A 26,805-nucleotide genomic window follows, 5' to 3' on the forward strand; every position below is an offset into this window, starting at 1 on the left:
GAGAGAGAGAGAGAGAGAGAGAGAGAGAGAGAGAGAGAGAGAGAGAGGACCAAGAGCAGTAAATGCTCAAGTGCAGTTTTGGTTTTATTGTTCGACTGGCGAAATTGTTGGTTCGAGCAAAAACTGAGATTAATTGCGGAAGCTCAACTATCTTGTGTTGTGCATTGCGGCTTGATAGAGAAAGAGAAAGTGTGAGAATGAGGATGGGGAGCATGGTGGAACTTGAGTTGCGAATGGGTTTTGTTGCTTTGGCTCTAGTTATATTGCCGTTGTTGCTGTTACTGTTACTGTTACTGTTACTGTTCCTGATGTTGATGCTTATTACGACGAACTACATTATATTACGGAGAAATCCAATGAAATGGTCGAATGAATAGCCATAACAAATGATTAAGTCAGCTAAGCTTGTTGCATAATGTAAATTGTGCACATATACATCATATCACTTGGCGTGTGCTAGCTCAGTCGAGGTGCTATTTATCCGTCAGTAGCAGTATGTGTGTGTGTGTGGCTGGCTGGCTGGCTTGATCATGGAAATTGCTACATTTTGTTATAAATTCGAAACCATTATGGTTCCGTAGTTGTTCTCGATTCGGTCATATAATTCTCTAATTAATTAATTGGAGGTAAATTTTGAGCACAAATCAATTTCGTGATCGTTTTTACTATAAAATATTTATTGCGTACGATTCACACTCATCAATGGCTTATGCTGTTTTGGAAACGGAGTAAATCTTTGAATACACTGTGCAAATCTTGAACGTATGTGTGATGTGCACATAGCTTTGAATTTAATTAAGCACTTTGTTAACCTTTTAACCTTCGCAATGGGAATTATGTAGGATGGTGCATCAACTAGCGAATACAAAGCGCCCCGAACTAATTCTCTTTTTGTAATTTATTGAATCAGCGTTCAAATGGTGTCCCAATCAGTCAAGCACTGTCAACACACACACACACACAATTGCGCAGTTGACTCCAATTTATCCCATTAAAATCCTCCATAATCGAATTCATTCTTCGTTTATTCAACGATTTATCTATATATTGTCGCCTAAAGATATTGAAGCTGCATTTTATGGACCCAATTGACTTTGCCACGAACAAATCGAGAACGCAAACCAATAAATAGACACATCGATTGCAATCAAATTATTTGATAATTTGAATTCCCATCTTAAATTGCGTGATTAAGTGTAATTAATCGAGAATTTGCGTCGATATTAAGTTATGTCTTCTACGTTCGCTCGCTTTCATCGCCCAGTCACTTCGACGAGATTAAATTTTAATCGCAAAATCAGCATTTACCAGTCAAAGTCAAAGCGAAAGCAGCCATAGCAAGTTCATTGCTTATCCCATGCTTAATTCTTAATCCCAAGCTCTCGTCTCTCGCTGTTTACGCATTCATTTTGGCATCGGTACGGCCCAAAATGAAACATACGGCCAAAACGGTTTTGTAATCAATGTAATCAACTGTAATTCTGGGGTTGATATACACACACACACACACACACGTAGAGCGAGCGAGCGAGAATTGTGATTTGTTTTCCAAACGGTTGGTTCGCCAAAGGTTCACCTTGATAAATTTGATATGAAGGATTTACAGCTATGGTTGGTTGTATACATGGAGAATTGTGGCCGACAGCCGCTGTACATTTTGATTTAAATTGTGGTCTTCATTACGATTTAATTGTGTATAATATCAATTTTGGTGAATGTGGTTTTCACGAAATGCTGAACAAATCGATAGGCGTTGCGTTGTATATGGATGGGATTTCGATCGAATGGATTTCGATTCAATCGATTTTCAATGTGAATGGGATAGAAATCTGCTTCATCAAATCAGCTAACGATGTAGAACCAAAATAAATATCCAAACGCTATAGTATGAACAAGAGCCGAGAATTATGTGTGTTTGAGGCACTGCAACGTTCCTATGATTTCAAATCTCTTGGCATTTGTTTATCGATAGTGGCATTGATGATTTGAGGCAAAGAAATTTTTCCGAAATTCCATCAAAACCATTACCATTTGTTTTGATTCAATCGACACAGAAGTTAAACTAATTCATACTTTAATTATCACATCAAGTTATGTTCTATGATTTTGTGGTGTGGTGTGGCATTTTTCAGATGGTTCGATATAAATAAGAATGTTACGGGCAATGGGAATAATTACTAATTATTAATTAGTCAACCAATTTTCTCAATATAATCATCTGAAGATGAATATTCAAATCTTGGAAGATTTGCCGAAATGACTTCGGGTAGGGCGATTTCAATTCTAGATTTTATGTTGTTTAATGTAGCCGACCTCTTTACCCATGTTCACTTCGGTTCAGTTTATCAGTTTATCATGTTTGTAGCGATGGCTTTATCATAGTTTCATTTGCATGTCATAGGTAATTATAATGCCACATTTGATTGTTACATGCATATCGCATAAATGCTTCGTCGATCCACCACTGTCATTTAGCGCAGTATGTTGCTACTGACGCTGCTGCCCCTGCTGCTGTACATCGCCATTTACACAAATACACACTTTTTTCCTCATTTCGAATGCAATGTGCCACCTCTTTTTTCTCTGTTTGTTCGAATTAATTCTTTGCTATTCTATTTTTTGCTGTTGTTGTTTGTCCAAACCCTTTATCCGCACCATACGGAATGAAGACCATTGTTTTGCGCAAAATACACATCATTAAATTAATGAGCATACTACAATGTTGTGTACAAGTGGTTATAAATTCGATACGAATCTAAAATGGTACACAATTTCAAATTGTCAGTCGCCCATTCGGGCCGAGCACGAGCGCGCGCGCGCGCATCCGGAAAACAGGAAAAAAACAGCAGCACAGCAGCACCAACCACAATCAAATAACTCATTTTCACATTTTAATATGAATTTGTTTGCAAAAGTTTAATTGCTTTTTATAACGAGTTTTCAAGTTTTTTTCTTCTGCCACTCGTGCTGCTACTGCTGCTGCCACGCTCCAACTGTGCACTGCACGGTGTGGTTGTTGTTGCCTTTCCCGTTCGGTTCATAATGTGACATATTGACAGTTTTTCATTGGTGTCGCATTTTAATTGAATGGGTCGTCCATCTCTGCGCGTTTAGTGTTCGATGGTGGTGATAGCGGTACGGGATGCGGCAGCAATGGCGGCAACAAACAACAATTCAAAATTAATATCGATTTTGAATGATTGTGTGTTGGTCCGCCGCTAAACTTAGTTAACCCGGTGGAACTGATTGTATTTTCATGCCGCGTAATTTATTAAAGCCTCAAAATAGCGAGCAGGCGCGCGGGACGAACGAACGAAAAACAACGAAATCAAATATAATGAAGGATGAAAAGTTACATGGAACAGTCATAGAGTGTGTCTAACCTTCTTTCATTATGATGATTGATTCGTTTACTCCAAAAATTGAGACGATATCATGTGTATACTTACTACCTCTGAACCATCGTTCAGCCCAGCAGAAAAGTTTCATATCAAATGGCAAATGATAAATATTGAAGAGGAAAAGTTTAGCAAACGCAGTGTGCGTCGCTCACACAAAACTTTCCGCTTGCGAATATCAAAGTTTGAAGAACGAAGCAGAACAACACACACGATTCAGCTTCGGGATCATCGAGTCTGAAATTAAATTTTTAACATCACCATGATGACAACTCTCGTCTCTAATATTATCTGGCAGCAGTGATAGAAATACACACACACACACACAGAGAGAGATGAAGAGACAAATAAAGTGATCTGTTTTCGTGACAAACAAAAAATAAAAAACTGGCAGAATCTGGCAAAAAGTGACATGTGCGACCAATTTCATTCACATTGCAATCTGTTTTCTAAACAAACACACGCAAAATGAGTCACATTTTAATTTATATTTCATCCAGAAAAATGAACTTTAAACGCTTTTGGCCCACTACGATGTGCGCATTAAAATTAGATTCAGTTGTGGAAATTCAATTCAATTCGAAAAGAAGTTTTCTTTGACGAAAGAGAGACAGAGACAGAGACAGAGACAGAGAGAGAGAGAGAGAGAGAGAGAAAGAGAGAGAACGTGCCGTTATCACTGCTGGTTCCGAGATGGTCTTTGTTCCCGAGTATCTGAACGTTTTTGACGATCTGATCGTCTGTATTGCCGAAGTCACTTTAGCAGAACTGTTTTTATGTCAGTCATTATAATATGCAACCATATCGACTTTCGGCTACTCTCAAAATGAGAGAATATCACCCGAACGACGACGAGGACGACAACAACGATGCTGGCGTTCTCACAGACACGCAAATAATAATAAAATGTGAAACACCCTTTGCACATATTATATTGTAATCGTGTACTGGTTGCTAATTTTGTTGTGCCAATGGTTATGTTATCGTCGAAAATCTCTCGGAGCGAATATTAAATCATATTTTTGTGTTTATTTCGTTTGTGAGGGAGGGACGGAGAAAGAGAGAGAGAGACGGAAAGCGGCGGGAGACTAAGAGCGAGCAAAAAAGAGCAGTGGTTAAAACTTTTGGAAGAATAATGCATCAAGAGTGTGTTTGAAATTCGTCCATCCATCGTTGGCTCGTTCGCTGTTGTGGTAAGGGATAAAATCACCAGTGGGACTATATTCATTGTTCATGTAGCGCCCAGAGGCGATTCGTTCGGATTTTCAAGCCGTCATTTTAAATGCTCTTTTCTATTTTACCGTGTTGCTGTGTTAAAATTTCCATCAAGTATGCGCCTGGTGTGGAAAGTTTCGGCGCATTTTATGCCATCGACAAACACAAACAGATCCACTCAACTTGATTTTGTTGAAGCTTACCCAACGCTCCGAACCAGAGAGAGAATTTTGTTTGCCTTTGCATTACATTTCAAATTCTTTCTGTTGTTTTTTTTTCGTCGTCGGTTTGTTTCTTCATTTTAAACTTTCATTATTATCCGACTGCGTGAGGCCACGGATTTTTTCCCGCTTGCGTCCTTTCCATCCTCATAGTTGTGAGCTTTTTTTCCGTTCTCCTTTGGTGTTCCTGTGTGTGTATGCTTGTTCTGTCTCGTCCGTGCTTTATCAGTGTGGCATTCAACGCGTCGGTTTTGTTCGATAATTTATTAAAAATTTATGATAATAAACAACATCTGGTGATCGTATTTATTGGTGTCATTGGCAATGGCAACAATTCTCATTCCGTTTTTGCTCTCCGTGTGCCCTCAACTTTTTTTTTCCCATTGCACAGCGCATAAAAACCATCTCATGGCGTTCAGTAAACAGCGCGGAGCAGTTAACAACATCAGCGTCGGCGGCGGTCGAATGAACCTAACCAATAAATCGTATGTCATTTGGTAACGATAAACTCTCGGTTGCTCGGGTGAATGGAGGGAAAAAAAGTTTTACGCGGATTATTTTCGGTTGATCCTTTTTTTTCTCCTCTTGTCGCTCTTTCTTTCGCTTCTTCGTACGTCAGGGAGAAAATCTTGACGCTCATACATATAGATTGCTTATTATATGCTAATATCTATATCAATGACACGCCAGAAACACTTTGAAATAATTTCGGAAATGGTTATGCGACCGATTGGATTAGCAAATTTACGTTCGTCGCGGCCAAATCGATGATATATACAATTCGAGAGAGAGAGAGAGAGAGAGAGGAAGACTGAGATTTGTGTATACGCAGCTTGGCAGCATTGCTATTCGCCCACCCCAACCACACTGAACATTACAATTTTACGCTCACTTTGAATGCGATCCACACCATTCCCAATCATTATGGCATCAAGCAAAGCACACGGCTCAAAATCACTAAACATTTTTTCGGCGAGAAGGGCCGGGGAACAAAATAGGCGAGCGTGTACATACGAAATGTGCGGTTTGGCGAGACGAATGGCAAAATATTGAAATTAAAGGATCATTTGGGATGTGTGGCCCAAGTGTTTTGAACATCTTTTTCCTTTGTACAATTAAATTTTGAAATTGCAATGGCTTGTTCAACGATTGGAATAAAAATGGTTCATCGTTTGTATTTTCCTTCGTCTTTGTTTCGCTTTTTGAAAAAATCCCACTGAAATTTCCATGGCAGTGGACGCATAATTGCGATCTCTTGAAAACCAGCCTTTCTCTCTCTCTCTCTCTCTCTGTGTGTGCGTGTGAGCGCCGAAGAAAAAGAGATTTTTGTTGTTGAAAAGCAACCATTGCTGAACAACAACCAACCAAAAAAAGAGAAATTGAGAAAGAAAACGACGAAAAAAAACTGCGGCAAACGAATTATAACCGCATAGTCTTGCCGTTTATACATACACACACAGCGTGAAGTGAAATTATCCAAGAGTAAGCAAAAAATTAATTGGTTTTCCTTTTGATACCTCCGAAGCCAAAACAAAAGATGAAGAAAGCGGCGGAAAAGAGGGAATTATTACATTCAAGTAAGCTCGTTAAAATGATTTGATTTTAATGTAGTACATGCATGTGAACAATACACTCTCCGACAGTCACTTGCGTTTCGCACACTGTCCATAGTCGACTCATTCATTCCCTCTGCCTCTCTGTCATTGTGTGTTGTACTCGCAATCCCTCTGTGCTTTCTTTCGCTTGGGATACTTTTTTGTTTCTCTCTTTCTCTCTGTATGTCGTTTCCATTCGCACTTTTTCTGTTTTTATGCTCGTTTCATCACAACCGGCACCACCATATATACACCAACTGAACGCTTGCTAAATACTTTCTCCATAATTTTCTTTAGTTCAGTTTGTTGTTTTTTTGATATTCGGTCGTTCTATACGCCTGTGTTTAGTATTTGCTGCATATCGAATCTAAATTTGTATTACCAGCATATTTGAGGCGACTAGATTGTTCCATATTGCACTTCAGGTCTCAGTGTGTTTCATGTTTTTGGTGGGATATCTTTGAGAGATCTTATTGTTCACAAGCAACCATTGTTTGAATTCAACTTTCAACCTTTTTTTCCCTTTTTCTTCTTTTTGCCGTATTTTTTTTTTGCATGCGCTTACTCTTTTTTGTGTTCGAAGAAAGAAAATTCTTCATATTTTTTTTTATGTTCAAGGCATACTTTCATTTAACGAAAGCAGAATTTTGCTCGTGTTGATATTCGATTTGCATTTTTTTTTCGCCCGTTTTCTGCGCACCTCTTTGGTCTCATTGTCGTCTTCTACACGGTACACATTTCTGTGTAGTGTAATTAGAGTACCTGAACACACTGACCAAACCCATTCAAACTTGTCCTCCGACTCCTTTACATCCATTTCAGAGAGGAAAAAACGCTATTCATCCCCCGCTGATGTGGTGGAAGTTGTACGATAAGAAAATTCAATGGTCATAATTGACACAAATTCTTGAAAGTTTTTTTTTTTCGTTAGCAAAATTAATGGCATTCATTTAAATATTGAGAATGGAAAAAACTGTTTGTGTTAATTTTTCATTTAAATTTTCGACTATGAAAATACAAAAGAAACTTTTAATGCTTTGAGAGATATTCCATAAATTCGACGAATGAAGAAGAAAAAAAAGCGAAGTTTTCTATCTCAAGTTATAATTGGAAATGAAGTGTAGCCAACTCGCGTGAAGAGAAAAAAAAACGCGAGAATAAACGAGAAATTCAAATTGGATGCAATTGAATTCGTTAATCAGGGAAAATATAGTCTCATTTTTTAACGCACACATCTTAACCCCAAAGGCACAAACACAACATTTGTCAGGCTGAGATTTACAGCACAGTCAACTCTGAAGATATGCTTAATTGAAATTGGTTGTGATCTCAGTGGAGGCGGATTTTTTTCTCTAATTATCTCGATTGAAATGCAGAAAAGTTACCGTTTTCTGTCATCACTTTGCTATCACGAATTCCGCACCACGAAGTCTAATCATTTAATGATGCGCTCTTCAAATCGAAATAAAATATTTAATAAAAATGTGCGGGAGTGAACAGCACGAGAATATTGCTTACTGGATTGCATGTCAATGTCGTGAATGGTGTTTGTGTTCGTGTGTGAGATGTAAGACGTTGTCTACATTTCACCTCGGTGAGATGGCATGCCAGGGAATAGCGTTTCGCATTTGTCAAAAGTTCATAACAAGTGCTCACGAAGATCGTCAAAATGAGCAGATGCTGACGTTGATGCACGCTCAACATACACACAACATCAACCAATTCCAAATGGAGAAATTTCAAACCGAAAATGGATAGATAAGAAGAATTTGTGCTTAACAAGTAGCATATTTCCAGTCCAAGAATACTCCACTCTTTTTTTTAATTAATAGTAAATAAATAATGAGCAGATAGCATGGTCTTTTTGCATTTTCGATGCTATTTAAATATTCACGGGCGAAGAGTTTGAGCAACATTTGTCGAGAACACACAGAGTTCTGCACATGGCAACATTCAGAACTCTTTTCGCTGGCGCTCGCGAGCAGAGCAGAGCGAACATCATGAGAGCGGAGAGATAGTTGCCGGATGGCAAATGGATCGAAATATATTCGTTGCGAATGATAGACACTTCGATTTTTTTTTGTGTCGGGGTGAAACAGCGATAATTCCTTCGCTTCAAAGTCGAGCGCCATTTCGATGAACGAAAATGCAAAAGTTCAATGAAACTCGTTCGCTTTATGGATAATTTAATTACCGTTTCGATGGTGGTGGTAGTGGTGATGGGAGGAACGATGGAGAGCAGCAACGTTGGCAGTTAGCAACGGTTTTAGAGAAAAGTTTTCCCGTTAAATTCCATGTCTGATGTTACACATTTGATACTTTCTGTGTATCTTGTTTGCCCATAATCCGCAAATTCCGCCAAAATGTTTGTTCAATGGAGATTAATGAAAATTGATTAACAAACACGATTTTTGGCCCGTCGCTGTTTCGCAATGTGCCTCACGTTGTGCTCGCTCTCGCAACTGCAAAAGTTTTGCACCCAAAGGGAATCACAATTTACTAATTTCATGAATAATACAGTTCCTTTTTTCGCAATATGCAATGTACATATGAGTAGTTTGGAGCGAAAATGTAATACAGAAAAGTTGCGCGGAAAAATGTCAATGATGAATGAGTGGAAAAGGGATAGCTATATAGTATACTGTTTAGTAAACTATAGTGAACTATATAGCTATATCTCTTTTCATTTGATATTTTTCCGCGCAACTTTTCTGTATTAAATTTTCGCTCCAAACTACTCATATGCTTAGCAATCGCTCACTTTTAATGCTTTTTCAGAGCGAACGATAGTTTCAGTTCAAACATTGAAAATGTAAACTAAAAAATTCATCGCAGTTTAATACGTATCGATTTTATTGCGCTATAAATTTTAACCATTTTTCATGTGTTTTTTTTGTCTCTATTTCAGAAGTTTGGAACAGCAATCATAAAACATATATCGGGAAGCTTAACCACGGCTAACTGCATCAAGCGAAAAAAAAAACATTACGATTTGCGGCCAAAACAAGGAAATTAGAACCGAATAAAGAAGATCGAAATCAAATCAACGGCTCCAAACGGCACATATAAAAAAAGAGTGTAATCTTTTTTGTGTTCTTTTTTTATTGCAATTGAATCGTAATTTTTCGAAATAATACACGTTAGCACCATGGTTGATTGCGGCTTCTGCATTGATGTCGGCTTTTTTTCACTCGCACTCTCCAAAAACGCATCATAATTTTCATTTGCATTTAAAGTATTTCGCATTGGATGAACAGAGAAAAAAAGATCAACAAACTGAATTTTCCGATTGGAACTGTGTGTGCGTTCTTTTTTCATGCCATTTTTGCGAATGGACAATATAACACTTACGCCAATTCACCAAAATGCGGCCGAAAAACGTTGGAAAAAACGCGACAACCCAATGAAATGCAAAAGTGTCCGTGTCCAATAAAAATTTAAATAATTTTTTTTCTGGTCTGTTTTCACTTGCTCGTTGGCATTGAGTGTGCAGCGCGCATTATTCCATTGTAAAAGAAGTCCAACGACATAGAGTAAAAAATCATGAATTAATTACCAACAATGAACATCGCAACAAAAATTTAATCTTCTATAAAATTGAAAAAAAAAACCGTCTCTGTCTCTCTCTCGCTCTCTGAAAGAGGAATGCGCGTGTGAATGAAACAGCATAGAAAAAAAAAATACATTTTAAATTATTCTGCATTGTGTAAAAATAAAACGAAAAAAAAAACGAGCATGTATCGTGAATGAATCGATACGAGTTGAACAAATATTGCCGATCACAATAATTGGTTTTACAGAAACGGAGCAGCGAGTAATTTTCACCGAATTTAAATAAAACGGTGCAATCATATTTTCTCATTTGGACAGCAAGAGATTAAAGTTCAGCCGAGATCGAAATACATGCACATCGGAGCTACCGAGTAAGAGTTGGACAAACTTATTTCTGATTGATTGCGGTAAAAGCGTTGTTCTGTGACGAATTTAATTTCCTATTCGAACAAAAACAACAAGAACTGCAGAAGAAAAAAAACACTGTGAACAATTAAAAAAAATACATACATATAACGAAATCATCGCGACTGGTGGGTATTTACGCGCCGGAAAATAACCCAGTGAAACCAATTGATTAAATTGAGTGTTCAGCTGCGTGTATGTAGGACATTCATTTATCGCTTCGACACTGATTAATCAACTAGTAATTTTGTTTGATTTCACACGCGCTTCTGATCTACAGCCCGCCGACAAGAATCACACCGTTGCTATCACACACCAACAACGAAAAAACACAACAACAACAACAACAAGAGCAGGAACAGCAGCCGCATCATCAGTCTCGCACGGCATCAGAAAAAAAAACTGCAACAGCAGCCAAACCATCACTAAATCGATTGCAAAGTAATAAATTTCTACGTGTGTGTGTGTTTCGATTCAGTGAAATAAAAAAAACGAACGCAAATTCGATCTCACTGCGGGCAATTATGTGACATCGTTTTCAGTCATCCGAGAATGACCATAAACTATTTGCTATGGGAACATAATAAATTAACGAAATAACAAATGTGTTTTTCGTGTATATGTTGCCATTTTATTTGTGTGTGTTAAAATTTTGGCGAGCGCGGTTTTTTTCCCGTTCGTTGTACGCGCAAATGCAGTAAAAATATATAAACAAATGCAATTTGGTGGAAAAATGTAAATTGGTTTAAAACAAAACGCATTTCGTAAATAATTGAGTGAATATAAATAAATGAAAATATAAACAAATACCGGGAAACCAATAAGTGAGCTTGGGGGATAACAGATAGAAACAGAAAAAAAACGAACACAGACTGACACCAAGTGGCGTACAACACACGGCCTCCAAGCGAATGGTTCAGTTGTGGTAAAAATATTTAATTAAATATGAACTCAAAGCGATATTTCATTGCTCATAACATTTTCAATTTGCGATTTGTGAACGCATTCGATTAATATTGGTGCGTTTTCAATTAGATTACGTGGAAAACCTCATAAATTAGATTCGATCAGCATAAAAAAAAATCCGATCCATTCGGCGCAACATTGCCAAATACTGATAATTGCCATCGAGTCATTTGTCGCGGTATTCGACGAAATAAAAGGACAAGTAGCTTGCAAATGTGGGAAAAAGGACACCGAGGTCATTCGACTGATCTAAATAGAATTCCCAATAACATTTAATCGACATTGCTTGGCGAAAAACGCAACGTAAACAAACAACAACAGTTCAGCAGTGAACAGAGAACGAAATACAGTTTTAAAAAAACAAGTGGTCGAAACATACATTCGATTTTTGGACAAAATGAAATCACAACACAGTACAAAATGTGTTGGCAGCGCCGGAAGCAGCCAACGACTCAACGCTAAAATAACAAATGACAACAATGCACACCATCATCACGGTGGAAAAGCCATTGCTTTTCGCCCTCGTGCGCATTTTTTCAATTTCATCGCAACCATTTTATTCGCAACGATTATGATTGTCAATGTTCGGAATTCATGCGGATTAATTGAAATTCAAACAGAAAAGGAAAAACACGGTAAGTAAACACGGGTAAAAAAGTAAACATTTGTTTAATTTTTTGTTTGTTTTTTTTTCTCCCGTCTTCATAACGAGATTACAACTCTTTTTTTCATTTTGTTCGCTTTCATGAGTTTGGTCACTCATGGCCCCGCGTTTCGTTCATTTAAATTGTTTGTGTTGAAATTCGGCCGAAAAATTTGTACAAAATCCAGTGGCCGACCCTGATTACATTCCAAAAATGAAATGCAAATTAAGCAAATTGTACGAAATTTTGATTGAAAAAGTGGCGAGGTAGAGCGGGGAAAATGTTTTAACAACAAACAAAAAAGAATCAATAAAAACCGGTTCCGTTTGGTTGGGCACAGCCAAAAAAAATATGCCAAGAATGTAATAGATTTTCTGGGAAAATCATAAATCAGAAAAAAGGGTCAAACCGCATTCAACTTCGACTCATTGCACAAATTGCAACATTTCTTAAATAAAAACGCCCTATTTATAGTTTTGCCCTTGTGAACTGACCTATTCAATTGGCGGCTAGTTATGCTTTTTTGGTTCAAAATCCGTTCGATTTTTTTTTTATTCAAATTTATGCAACCGTTGCTCGAGTTGCGTGAAAAATTGATGTAAACAACTGAGATGCAGATTGAGGTAATATTTACATGTTCAACAACGTCAGCGCATCGCTTTAAATTGTTTCAAGTTGAGTATTTAAATCAAGTGACGTGAAAAAAAACATTAATTGTCGTTATTCAGCGTTTTTTTGTTGTTGTTTTGGGTAATAAATTTCAACATCGAAACGGAATGTGTGTGTGCTATGCATCGATGTTTCGTGTGTGTGTGTGTGCGTGCGTGGATGTCCATGAAATATATGGCTAGTGTGCTGTATAATGTGCGAGAGCCATGGTTTTGACTACATAAAAATTGAATTGAAATCTGTACGAATTTATTGAACGTCAAAATGTGGAGATTTTATTGGATTACGGGGACGAGATCCCCTGTTTCAAAGGTGAAAATACTTCAAAAAGCTCCAAAAGACCGTTGGTTATGAATTTTGGCAAAACATTGGCACTCTGAATGGCTTGAACTATGCAGTGCGTCTCGTGTGCGCATTGTATGAATTGCGTTGCGTTGCCATGCCATTTCCCAAATGGATCCAATTGAATGATATCCGGTAACGGTTCACTCAAAATTTATTACAAAATGTCCTCGGAATATTCGGAATCAGTGTATGGGAATGGAATTTACATTCATACTTCGAATTCACTCTATCCCACCACTCACCTCCTTTCAATCCTTAACTCTCTTCTCTCTCTCTCTCTCTCCGATTCCAACATCGAAACGATTTTGGCATCGGTAAAAGTGCGCGTCTTTCATATGAACTCGGATAATATTTCGAGCCGTGCCAGTGATAAATTCAACGGTGAAAAGATTCAATTCCATCGTTATAACAACGATTTTAGTCGTTTGAATATACGATTGCACACATCCGAATGTAATGAATTGTGTACAAGAGAGAACGAGCGAGGGAGTAAGAGAATCTATGGAAAAGTTTGTTGTCTAATGCACGCACTTGCACTCAATTTAATGAGCAAATAAACTGCAGGTATAGGTAGTAGTAGTAGCAGTTGTGTGCTTAATTTAGTTCACAGGTTCTTGCATCGCAATTTATCGTGCACACATGAAGCAACATCAAATTAAGAGGAACGCATTGCACGATGCACCGTGGGATTTTGAATAGATATGCAACCAAACCCCATACATGAACAACAATTCTCGCTTTTTAATAGACAATCGTTCGCTCTCTCTCTCTCGATTAGTTTCTCTACACACACACACACACACACACTCTCCGCTCCCTCCTCTAGCAGTGTATTTCCATTGTTGTGGCACATTCGCACATTGCACCGGTTATTGGTCCCGATGAATGTTTTCAATTCGCAAAATGTTCGTTAACAATAAAGTCAAATGCAATCAAATGTAAATGCGAATATTGTCGACAACAACAAAACACCTTTGATTAATATTCGACTTTTCATACGTTCTTGGCTTTTCTATCTCTCGCATTTTCGATCTCTGTCGCTTGCCATTGTTTTCGCCGATTGTCTGATGTAATTCAGTTTGCTCAAACTAGATGGAAAACGGGGGAGTTTTCAATGAAATCCCATTGAATTTGCAAAAAGTTTTCTTTTTCACTTTTCCACCGTTCAAAGCGCAACTCGTGTATTTCATTACCTGTGATTTATCCATGCGTTAAATAAAACTGTATAATAATAGAATTTATGGATATCAATTATGCACAATTGACAAACTTCACTCGTTTGTTTCGTTGTGAAATCGAATTTCGTCGGTCTGTTTGTTTGCTGGTGTTTGCATTTTTTGGCCGAAACAAAAAACAATAGCGTGAAATATCTGTGTGCAGAGAGGTAGAGAGATGCACTTCAATGCACCTCATATAAACCCTTTTTCGATTCAATGCACACACGCACAAATTGCAATTTTTACGCGCTCTTCATCATGCTGAATGAGTGGATCGTCGAATCACCATTGTTTCTCATTTGGCGTGAGTGTCATCAGGCGTCGTTTCAGCATGCCATAGCGAAAATGCCATTGTATTTAATCGGGAATGCATGTCGAATATGCATTGAACCATTGCACACATACACACGTGCATAAAACCACCTAGGTAGAAAATCATAAAGGTCTTTTACGCTCTCTCTATGGCATGCGCTGAAGCACATGCCATTATACGTAGCGGCTTCTCGCATTTCTAACGCAAATTTGCACTGCATGCATAAATTTGTCTGTGTCCTGTTGTCGACGTTGAATAAATGTGCGCTCGCGCTCGAGTGTGTGACACACTGTGTGTATTTGTGCTGTTTGACCATTCGCATTGTAAAAGCCGAATAATCAAAAGCATTGCAATGCTCAAATTCCAACTCGATTGTTTTAATTTATTTCGCAAACGTCGTCATTTTTAAACGCGAACAACATGCGTAGTAATTCAAATCAAAGCCCCGTGTGCTTTGCTCTTACTGTGCAAAAAGGTTGCATGAAGGGCTTTTTCATTCGTTGCATTCATTAATTGGAAGGTAACGGTGTAGCGTAGGCACAAAAAAATAGAGTCACTCATCGTTACGTCTACTAAAACGGACCGAGATCCATACAAACCGTATGCCGCGAACTCGCTAACAAAGGACGAAGTTTTTTTCTTCACCACGAACAATATAAGCGTTCGCTTTCCAGCCTTTGAAAACAATAGTAGAAGCATACGCTCACCAGCCGAGAGCTTAGACATGTAAAATACCTATGCCGTGTCGTGGAATTCCATCGACATGTGGTGTGTGTGTGTCTGTGTATAGACACTGACTATTGGGCAATTAACCAAAACCGCAGTAATTTTATAGTTTGCACAGTATTTACGATTTCAGCAACGAAAAAAAAGAACACACCTGAATCGTTTTTTCGCACGTAAATCGTGTATATGTGCTTGAGTGCTGTTGAAACGACCTACCAAGCCAAAACCATACTCATTTACTGGATTTTGATGCTTTTTTCGCATAGCTATTCCCTTCCACTCATCTAGCTCTCTCCGCTTTTGTGACTTTAATGTGGAGTTTCAAATGCGGAATATGATGTGCAGAAGAACAAGAAGAAGAAGAAGACTATTTCGAAAAACCTTTTTATGTATACGGACGATGTAAAACAACAGAAAAAATGGAAGTTAATGTGAATTCCAGCAATTTATTTTGCATTTCCTTTTACACATAGTGCACAGAAGAAGGCAAAAAAAAAACAACAACACAGAAGCGAAACATTCAGTTTCTGGTTGTACGATTTACTTTTTTCTACGCTCCGTGTATAGGGGTTGTTTACGTCTTTGGGGAAAAAACGAGTGAAATGATGGAAAAATCAGGCAGGAACATCGTTGTTGGAATAAAAAAAATAAATCGCTCATTACGATGTCACTCACAATGTTCAACATTCGCATTACTTCCGCTTGAATTAAAAATAGTTTCATCAACGCAGCTGACAGAGATATTGAATTCTGTGAAACGAAATAAAAAAAAATCGTGGAAATGAGTGAATCGTTACAAGTGGGAGAAAAATAACGTGAGGTCTATTTGTAATTCCATTCAAGTAGCAATATTAAATGTTTACGTAATTGTACATTGGCTGGGCTTGGTTTGTAATCAGCACACACACACACAAAAACGCATACAGAGAGTCCCATTTAACAAACTAAACGATTCATGAAGCGAAATAAAGTGTTATTGAAGAGATAAAAATTGAGTAAGAAGTATGGTTATGGTGAAATAAATATAGACATAGAAGGAGCGAGAGTGAGAAAAAAATGCTCAATGCAAGGCATAACTCCCATTAGCACGTTGCAAACGCAGTAATCACACAACGGAATCAGAATACAGAGAGCTATGTATAGATTTGGCAAAAGTGTGTATGGGGCATTTTCAATAGAATTCGTGCTCGATTCAAAGTGGATCTGAATGGATTTGCCTGGATTCAATCACAGTGGCAGTTTGTGATTGCTTGACGTATGACAAAAAAAAAACACCATCAACTTTAAATCCAGTTGCCCGTGTTCTGCTTACAAGATCGATAACTTTGCGTTCTGATAGTGAGCTTGCACTGTGTGTCTGTAGTACGACTATTCTTTCCTTGTTGTTGTTGCTTTGTTTTGCTTGATTTTATTTTCATCTTTTTATGGATATATCAAACCGTGATCTCTTTTGTATGTGCTCACATACCTATTCTTATCATGGTCTTTTATTGGGTTTATTGTCGCATACGCTTTCGTATTCATGGCCCCGGTTACGTGCAAACCGTTCCATTCCAAACCGGCAACATAAAAAAGAAGTAGTCAAATTTTAATGCTGATAAATAAAGAGCTAAACAAAACGCAAACATGAAAATTGTATGCGTATAAATGGGATGAAAAGCAACATTTGAATAAGGGAGTACTTATACATACCCGTAGTATCAAGTAAGTGGCGGTTGCTGCTGATGCTGCCACCGTTGCTGTTGCTGCTGTTGCCATAGTTTGCAAGAGAACAATACACCGGATTTGTAAATAAACGGTTAAACGACGATGTGGTGTCAAAAGAAAGCAAACTTTTGGGGATAAGTTTATGTTAATCTGCAAGGTTTTTTTTGGTTTTTTAGGTCACCAAATCCATAAACAATAGCTTTTGATTTGGTGATTCTATCTGTCCCCCATTGTGTGTTACACGAAGTTTGCTACCTTTTGCATAAAGCGAAGGAGTTTGGTTGGGTTTTTGGGGTGCAAGAGTGAATGGTAGATTCGGGATATTGTTTGCATACCTGATTCGGCATCGGGCATCCTCACACATACGCTGACACTCGCAAATATGCTATCACACACATGCGGATAACAACAGTGCGCGAATATTTGTTTTACTGTTCTCACATGCACACAGATACACAGACACACAATGTGTATGCGATTATTGTGCAAATGAATCATAAATATTCAATGGCCGCATTTTGGCAGAGTTGGAATTGCCAGAGTGAGAGTGAGAGAGAGAGAGAGAGAGAGAGAGAGAGAGAGAGAGAGAGAGAGAGTTTGGTCGGTCGATTGGTTGGTTGGTTAGTTGTTCGGTTGATTCGTACCAAGCGAACGAAGCACTGCAGTCATGCGTCGGTATCTGCACTGCCAAATAGCATGTGTAATGCCGAATGATCAGTCGTTGCGATTAATGTATGAGCGTATAATGTGTTAATTCCCGATGTTTTGAGTAAGCTGTTTGTTTGCCGAGAGTAAACAGACTGTCACCGTATGCTGCTTTATGCTGGGCAGGTATACCGATTGCGGTGCTTCCAATGTGAATTAACGAACATACACACCATTTTCCTAACAATTCTGCACTAGATATGATTTCCTCTCCCTCTCTCTCATTCGTTCGTTCGTTCGTTCGTTCTCGCTCACCTTTGTTTCGAAAATATTCCAGCTTATTATTTATTCACCGCTCATACTTTGTGAAAAGCGAGGCGCGCTCATTGTTCGGTGTATATTCGGTGCTGGTTGCGATGGTTTTTATTTGGGTTCGGTTTCAAACAAGATTCCTGTTTGTCTGCGGATGCTCCGCACTCTGTACATGTCGACATAAATTGTTTAATTGTTTGTTCGGAATATTCCACTTTTGCGAGCATAAAGATCTCATAAAATATGAGCGAAGCGACTTGATTTACCCCCCCCCCCCCATTCATTCGGTACATTTCACAAAAACACACACACACACACACACACACACCTTAACGCCCATTTACCGAAAAACAATTTTTAGAGAGAAAGACAGACTCGCTCTGTGTCTCTCCATAAGATTTTAATGGAAACGCAACATTTTGTCACGCACTCTCTCTCTCTCTCTCTCATTCACAATTCCATCGCGTCGCACAGCACGTAACTTTGCATGCCGCATTTTTTCGTTACGTTGTACCCACATTTTCTCATTTACATATCCATTTGTGCGCGGAGAGAGCTTTCTTTATGTGAACAAAATAATCTATACAAGAGATTTCTGCAATATGATATAAAAGACACACTTATTTTTTGCCGAACCATTCGAGATGTCTCTGAATATTCCGAATAATTGTTCTTCATTATATATTGTGCTTATGTTCGTTTTTCCTTGTGCATAGAAACACATACAACAGCGAAACAAAAGTCACACGCACAATGGTCGCAATGTAGTCCTCCTCAGAGACATCTTATTATTATTCGCGCCGATTTTCGGTGAATTTTCCGTATTAAAATTTTCTTCATTTGCAACTGCTCAATTGGCTCAATCATAATTTTATTCGTTATATCCACCCAGTGCATAATTGCGATGCTAATTGGTATGACATTTATTTCGGTACCGCTCTCTCTATCTTTTTTTCTCCCCATCATTCGTTCGTTTAACAGCGAACATTTCTAAAGCATTCATACATTTTTTTAACAAAGTCATAAATTCAGGTATTTTTTAAGCCTCAAGAGCACAAAACTTTTTTTCCGGCCATTTTGGATTCGTCTATGTTCTCTGAAGTTTTAACGCAGTTTCTATACAGCTTTTAACTCCAAACACAACCCGTTTTGCTCGACATGCCCAAATTTTTGTACCCAAATTTCAAAGAAACTAATCAAACTCTCAACGACATCAAATAGATTTTCCGGCTTCAACATAAAAAAGAAATGCGTAGCATAAATTTGACTGCTGAATGGTTCACATCAAGCATTGAAATTGTAAATATGGAGAATCATACAACTGATGGATGGTGAAGTTTTGAATTAAATTGTCTTTGCCGTTTATATTATTATTATTAGATGGCTTTCAGTTAGGCAAGTATTAGATCATGTCAACGTAGATTAAATGGCAGCGTAACAAAAATGAAACGTAAAAAAGTAATGGAATTTATGCAATGATGACGACAAGTATCGCATAACTCACAGAGCCAAATAAAAAATGGAAGTCGTCTCTGATGTAGATATCCAAAGGTAAGGTTATCATGCCAGAAAAAAAAAGATCTAAAGTAATGGTGATATTTTTGACGTACCCTTATCAATCGCTATATAATCCATCGTGCAATTTGCATTTGATGTGATGAAGCAAATTACAATTTATGCTGGATGAGAATAACTATCGCAAATCGAGGTACATGAATTCATGGTGTAGACTCCGAAAAAAATAGTTGCCATGCGTCCCATTTAACGTATAATAATCTTGATTCATTCTCTTTGCTCTACCGATAACATCGGCACAACCTCACCCGCCTACAGATACGTATTTCATATTTATTATCAGAAATGTTGGCCTTTTTCATGATCCATTATGTGTTTTTTGAAGCCAATGAAACCTTCACCAATTCCATGAATTAATGATAATTTTCGTTCCTTTTTTAATGGACAGACGAAACATTTGCAGTGAAAAGAGACACAACAACAACATGGTTTGCAAAATATGGATTTGGTTGCCATGTTGAACAAAAGACGAAATCTTCATGAAACACATTTTATTGTCCCTTTAGATGACAAAATAACGATATTTTTTTCGGTAGCAATTCCCGTTATTAATAAAAAAAACACAAGTCTTTATAAAAGCGTCCCAATTTAATGGGGAAGAGAACAAAGCAATCGCAGCCAATGAATGTGCCTCTGGAGTTCTGGTTATTCCATTTTTTCTCCCTTTATCATGTTTGTATATTCCGTTGAATCGTTTATAGCATGCGCTTGACATCGCGTTGAACCGAAACCGACAAATGAATGCACCGAATCGGATGGTTGTGTTTTTCTCGTTATTGTTCGGTTATCATCACCATCAATGTCGTATTTGCGGTTGTTGGCGTCGTGTTTCTCTCTCCCTCCCTCTGTCTCTCTGATTTGGCTTAATAAGTAAATTGACGTTTATGGAATTTTACCGACACCACCAATTTCGGCTCATGAGCTCTTTCAAAAACTTATCATAATAAGGATGCGATTTGGCAAATGGGCGCGTGTTCATAATGCCAGGCCTTCGGGCGTTTTTTTTTGGCTGCAAATATGTTTTTCTCTGCGTTGTTTATGTACCATTCACCGTAATTTTCTTTTTCGCCCTGTTTCTAAATCTTGTTTCATTTTTGCAATAAAATTTAAAGCTGCCAACGTCAGCGTAGGTATAAAAGACTCAAAGAAATGTTGAGAAGATGACAGAAAAATACATGAATAGGAAGACGAGAAAAAAAATGTGTGAGACTTGCAACAGCGACAACACGCTGTGCGCTTTCAAACAAATACACACCGAAAAAGTTTGTATGGCCACCATCAGTCAACAAGGGATCTATTGGTATCGGAAGATACAGTGAGAGAATGGCGAAGAAAGAGAAAGTAAGTGCGAAGAAAAGAGCGCATAGCATCGACCACTGAGAATAGTTTAAAAACGTTAATAATTCAGCGGAACCCATAAAATAAATGTTAGCACCGTAGCATGACATGCAAACCACAACGCATAGGACAATCGACAAGCGGTGTGTGTGTGTGTGTCTCTGTGTGAGTTTCCGGATCATGTCTAATTTCCAAAGATCCATTCAGAAAAAAATTCAATACGACATTCACCGTGTTGAATGGTAGTCGCCCACAATTTTCTCTTCTTAGCTCTGCGGTTCGGTTTTTTGTTCCATTCATTTCGCACCGCAGAGCTCGTCACACGAAGCAGTACTGTTTGTGTTCGCTTCGATGGCTCTTGACAATTACTTTATGGCAGTACAATTGTACTTTGAGCCTAAGCTTTTTATGCTTACGTGTCGTTTGTGTCTGTGTGCAACTGACGGCGAAAAATTTCTTCATTTGTCTCGTGTGTTAGAACACCGAACTTTGGAACGAAATGTGGCAAGAGAGATCGAGTGTTTTTTTGTTAAATGAAAAACTCACTTTCGGGATATAATTTATTGAATGCGAATCATCAAGTGAACAAAGAGCAGCACGAAAAAAAAGCTTGTGCAGGAGCAAAAAAAGCGTCTTTTCAAATAAATTCGTATTCATCCATCATATTCGCACACATGAACAAACACAAACAGCAAGAGCGCGGTTGGCTGTGAGCTTTATTGGAGCTGTTAACTTTGGCAAACGGCAAAAATACGGTACAAGACTTCTTATGTCTTATTTATAAATATAACGGTGTTTTTCTCTCTTCGTTTGTGCCGAACGATTTTTTGTCGTTCGTTTTTTTTACTTCTTCTCGTTTGTGTTGTCGATCCTACAGTTTTACGTAACATATTTCGACTTTTTCAGAAAAACTGTTCTTTATCGAAATTCGATTTTGAAATTTTGAGGTTTTAGAATTAGATTTTGTTCAGTTTTTCATGAAGAATTTAGTGGTGGTTTCAGTTTGAAGGTTCCATGAAGCGTTTTAAAAAAATTGACTGGTCAATGCTCGTTATTAAGATAAAATCTTAATAACATATTATTAACATATTTTCGTTAATAAGTAGTCATTTTTTCAAAACGGCTTATCATAAATGAAAACTGAAACCACCACAAAATTTGTCATGAAAAACTGAACAAAATCCAGTTCTAAAACCTCAAAACTTCAATATCAAATTTCGATAAAAAACAGTTTTTCTGAAAAAGTCGCAATGTGTTACGTAAAACTGTAGTCGATCCCGAAGCGGCGGCATTGGCATGCTTTTGCGTGTTGCTACCACCATTATTTTCACGATAAGGAGCTTGTTTCATTTTTGAAAAATACTTTATGTATGAGGCGAATCAACAGTGCGTTGCTGCTTCATTGCACACACACACACACACACACACAAACCAGAATGACAGCACAGCCAAAGTCAGTCCCTCTCTTTCTCTTTCGCCCGAAGACGGTGAGTTTGTCATGCGTAACTACTTATGGAATTATTGCCATTATTATATAATGTAATGCGTAGATGTTGAAGATCCATCGCAGTTTTCTCTCTGTCCTATTTTTAATATGACGATGACTTCACTTCACCCGGCCCACAGCACAAAATGCCACCAAAGGTGCTCTCTCTAGTACAACAGGATAAATATTATTATCGGAAGAGGCACACTTTCCCCAATGTTCCTTCCTATACTCGCACTCAAATTCTCTCCCTTCCCAATTCTTTTGCTCGATTCTTTCGTTTTGTTATCATTATTAGATTTGTTAATAAATATAATAAAAAGAAGAATCCACACAAAACGGCTCATTCTTAAATAACCACGACAAGGGGGATGAATGTTAGCATGGGAACAATGAGTGGATAGTTATCGTGAATTTGTTGTACGCTATGTTCTGTCTGATGGCGATATAGATACGGTGGTGTGATGAGGCTTAGCCGGCTCACTTTGACCTGGTCGAGGGTGTAAAATCGAAGGCGAACATCAAATCATCAGCGCAAACACGCGCACATCCACCGGCTCGTCGTTGCTATGTGTGTGTGTCATTTGCGTAAGCGCATCGTCCCTACACATCTTAAATTAATGCCCTTGGGTCATGAGCTTGCTGTTTAAACCTATTTACCGATTTATTACGCACCACAAAAGTAGTAAAAAAGAAGCGCCAACCTTCGCTGTACATTTCATTCAAATCGTATTAAATTTGCCGTTATTAAACTCGACCTATACAAATTGCACCCAGATACCGCCTATGGAAAATTACATCGAAAAATTAAACATTTTATTAGACGACTCGTTTCGACTTTGTGACTCAATTTAATGGAATGAACCACTTTAAAACGTTTTACGTACGAAATTTTCGCATTTCATGATGGCGACATCAAATATTCGCAATTTTTCAGAATACCCACATTTGTCCGCTGCCATTAAATATGTTGAGGAAGAGAGAAAAGTTTCATCTTTCATTTGCAATCGATAACAATTAACCGTTGACATAATGAATAAGTATAATTGCGATGTTGTTGTTGTATTTAACCGCATTTGTCGTGCAATGTTCGGTTTGTAAACCGAAGCGCTTAGTGAACAAAGAAAAAAAACGTACAAAGAATTTGGCATTCTCTTTGAAACTGTATCGTTTTTTGTGTCTGCGTTGAGAGAGAAAGCAAAATAAACGAATTTCGGTATTGTTGGTGCGGAACGGTTTTTGTTCTCAACTTAAATGCGCACCACAAAAAGCATTTCGTGTTCGTAACAGACGGCACACACATAACCACAATCCGTCGAACTCGTTGAAAGAACAAATAATGGCATTTTTGAAGATGAGACAAATCCATTGCGGCAATTTTATCTTTTCTTCCTTTTTTTTCGTACAACATTTTCTAGCTCAAGTCATATTACATGAGTTGTGTGAGAGACGAGTTCTCTCTTTTGAATTCTATCTCTTGTCTCTGTATCTTTCTGCTTCTTTTTTCTCTTCATCCCTTTGTCATTCTTGTGTCTCTTGCTTCCGTTTCATTCCATTTGCTTTCCACTGTGTGCATACTGTACACTCAGTTATCATTATGGACGGCGCCTACCATTTTATTCTGCTTAATTTCTGCTCGTTTCATAATTTAAACAGATCTTCCATTGTGAATATATGCGTGTTCCAAATGTGCAGGATTTGATTCAACTTTTATCATCATTTTTTTCTGTTCTTCTTTTTCATCTCTCTTTGTATTTGCCATTGGCTTTCATTTTAATATTCGCTGAATCCGTTCGCTTTCTGTGGCGCCTGATGCCTGCGTTGTCAGGGCATTATTACGTTTTACTGTGCTACACACGGAACGTACGAAAAAGAGCTAGCAATCGGTGTATTTTTCCCATTGTTTCATCATCTCTTTTTGGATGAATGGTGTGTGTGTGTGTGTGTGTCTTTTTCGGTGTGTACCATTTGTGCCTGTCGAACGGTATGTGTTATGTTATTCTCTTTGTTCTATCTCACCGAATTTACTTTTATTCATATACAAATGTATATTTAGTGTGCGATAGTCTTTTAAGTCGTTTTTGTACGGCTCATATTGGCCATCCCCGGCACCTTCCACCATTTTAACGCCCATAACACTGACGTGAAACATAATAGCGAGCCGAGAGCGAAAGAACCGAAAGAAAAGAACAAGCCGAGGCGAAAAAAAACGAAACGAAACGAAACGAAAAGAAACGACAATATGAATAATAAAATGTGAAATGAAGCTTATCCTTTTTATTTGTTTTAATATTTCTGTTGTTTTATATTTATTTTTATTCTCTTCATTCGTTCGCTCGTTTTTCGTCGTTGGCCACCTTTTCCATTTTCTTCAATTCGAAATGTAAATACGCATTTTATTTTTCATTTCATTTCCATTTCGAATGGCTGTATCTGACCGAAGAAAAAAAAGAGTGAAACGCTCTTCTTCATTTGCTACGCTATCATTATGATAATGTTTTATCCAATTTTAATGATTTCCAAGTCCATACATACTACTTAACTCTTTCTTTATATTTGGACCGAGAGAGAGAGAGAGAAATTGAGAGAGGATTTTCATACCAGGATACAAAGAATTCGATTATAATTGCTGAGCTTACCGCTTTTTCGTTTCGACCAATACATGCCACGAATTAAATACGAACGAAAAAAAAATTGTTAATATTTGAATATGGACCATAAAAGGCAAAATCTAGATTGAAACAGGTCAATATTGGTTCACACACGAAAAAAACCTTCGAATTGTATAAAGAAATACGTCTAATATATGCCGTTAGTAGGTTTCCTTCCAATATTCCCATGTATTGACAGGAATCCTACCAAACAACACATATACGCACATACAGTCATTGGCGCATACACAAACGTCATAGATGAGTTGACGTTTGTGTATGCGCCAATGACTGTACATGCGTATGTGTTTTGTTTAGTAGGATTCCTGTCATTATATGGGAATTTTGGATGGAAATCTACTAACGTCATATTTTAGACGTATTTCTTTGTTTGATTCAAAGGTTTTTTTCGTGTGTGTTTCACTCGCTTTTTTCGCTTTGCACACAGTGACGTCAAAGCCAACTGGCTACATAATACCGACAATTTATTTTTCTTCTAAACATGCCGAAAAATTATATTGATTTTTAGGCTCCCTTTGATAAAAAAAAGCCATCAAATTAAATTTAGAAACCGCTATATATGTATTTTCGCCCTGAATGGAACCCTTCAAACGAGGGAAAAAACGACACACAGCGATTCGGGCGGCTCACTCGAACGTAGCGAAGAGACAATTATTAAATGTACACCATTTAATCCATAAATTTGTGAAAGCATCACAAGAGATATAGATAGACAGCGAGAGATAATTTGGTTACGGGAAAAGTGCGCGGTGTAACAAAGCGGAAAGAAAACAAAGCGAGAGCAACAACGCCCGTAACAAAGTTATTAAATTTTTGTTTTCTCGACAAAAAAACGTGATGAAGTAATTGAGCACACACAAGCCCATTCATTCGGTCTCTGTCTGACACAATGCTCTTTTTTTGTTCAAGAGAGCCGGTATTAACATTTGGTTTTGATACGCATTGAAAATGCTGTCGTTGTCACCAAATCGATTTTACCCTATTGTTTCGCCATTTCAGCGAGAGAACAAAAAAAAAAATAAACTGGTTAATGCGACTTTCGATGGTTGTTACAGTTTTATTGTTGTTGTTGCTGCTGCTGCTCTTACTCTTCTGTTTGACGTATCCATAATTTTTGTGTTCTGTTTGGTTGTATTGTGCTTTTTTCCGGAATAGGACACGCTTTTTTCACGGTGCTTATGAGCACATACACACAAAGTGAGAAAGAGAGAGAGTGGGAGCAAATGCAAAATTCAAGCAAACAATCAACGATAAAGTATGATCGCGTCGAACAACAACAACAACAACAATAAAATACAATAACAAACCGTGATTTCCACACGGATATTCTCGGGTGCTATAGACAACACAACATGAAAGTAGCCCTGACGGTAAAAAATAACGAATTCAGAGGGTCGTTTGCGCACACATAAATATAAGCCTGTACCGATAACCGTTCTATCCACTCTGCTTTACTGCTCGTTTCAATTCCATAAACCATACGAATATTGCTCCATTTATTTTAGCCTCGCTCACTCGCTCTCTTTTCTCTCTTTTTTTTCACGAGATTCTCGGTTGTTGGCCGCTGTTTTCCGTATTCGCGCACACAGGCAAAAATTTGTTCCTCTTGTTCTTTTCTTTGGCCTCGTTTCCTCCGGTGCTGTTTGTTCTGGTGCTTTTCAAATCGAATGCCGCTTATTTCGATGGAATGACAATGGCTATAATTCATATTCGAAAATTGATATTTTGCATGCCGGAAAATCCATGCGAAAATATGCACGACCGAAAAAAGAAAACAATACCGCCGCCACCGTCGTTGCTGCTG

At 37.9% G+C, this 26,805-nt stretch overlaps 2 protein-coding genes across 2 annotated transcripts in view; one reads left to right on the forward strand and one right to left on the reverse strand.

Annotated features, from left to right (window-relative positions):
* Window positions 1-26,805, reverse strand: part of LOC129566913 (nucleolar transcription factor 1-B-like) — a 324,444-nt gene that overhangs the window by 99,787 nt on the left and 197,852 nt on the right. The gene's annotated exons all lie outside the window — the stretch shown is intronic.
* Window positions 1-26,805, forward strand: part of LOC129566910 (nephrin-like) — a 268,706-nt gene that overhangs the window by 74,123 nt on the left and 167,778 nt on the right. The window contains exon 3 of the mRNA XM_055443300.1: window positions 9,338-11,987. Coding sequence (XP_055299275.1) covers window positions 11,750-11,987 — 238 coding nt within the window. The 5' untranslated portion in view covers window positions 9,338-11,749. The remainder of the gene's footprint in view (window positions 1-9,337; window positions 11,988-26,805) is intronic.

Source organism: Sitodiplosis mosellana, unplaced genomic scaffold (genome assembly GCF_009176505.1).
Source record: "Sitodiplosis mosellana isolate CC-2019 unplaced genomic scaffold, AAFC_SMos_1.0 Smas_scaffold_5, whole genome shotgun sequence".
NCBI lineage: Eukaryota > Metazoa > Arthropoda > Insecta > Diptera > Cecidomyiidae > Sitodiplosis > Sitodiplosis mosellana.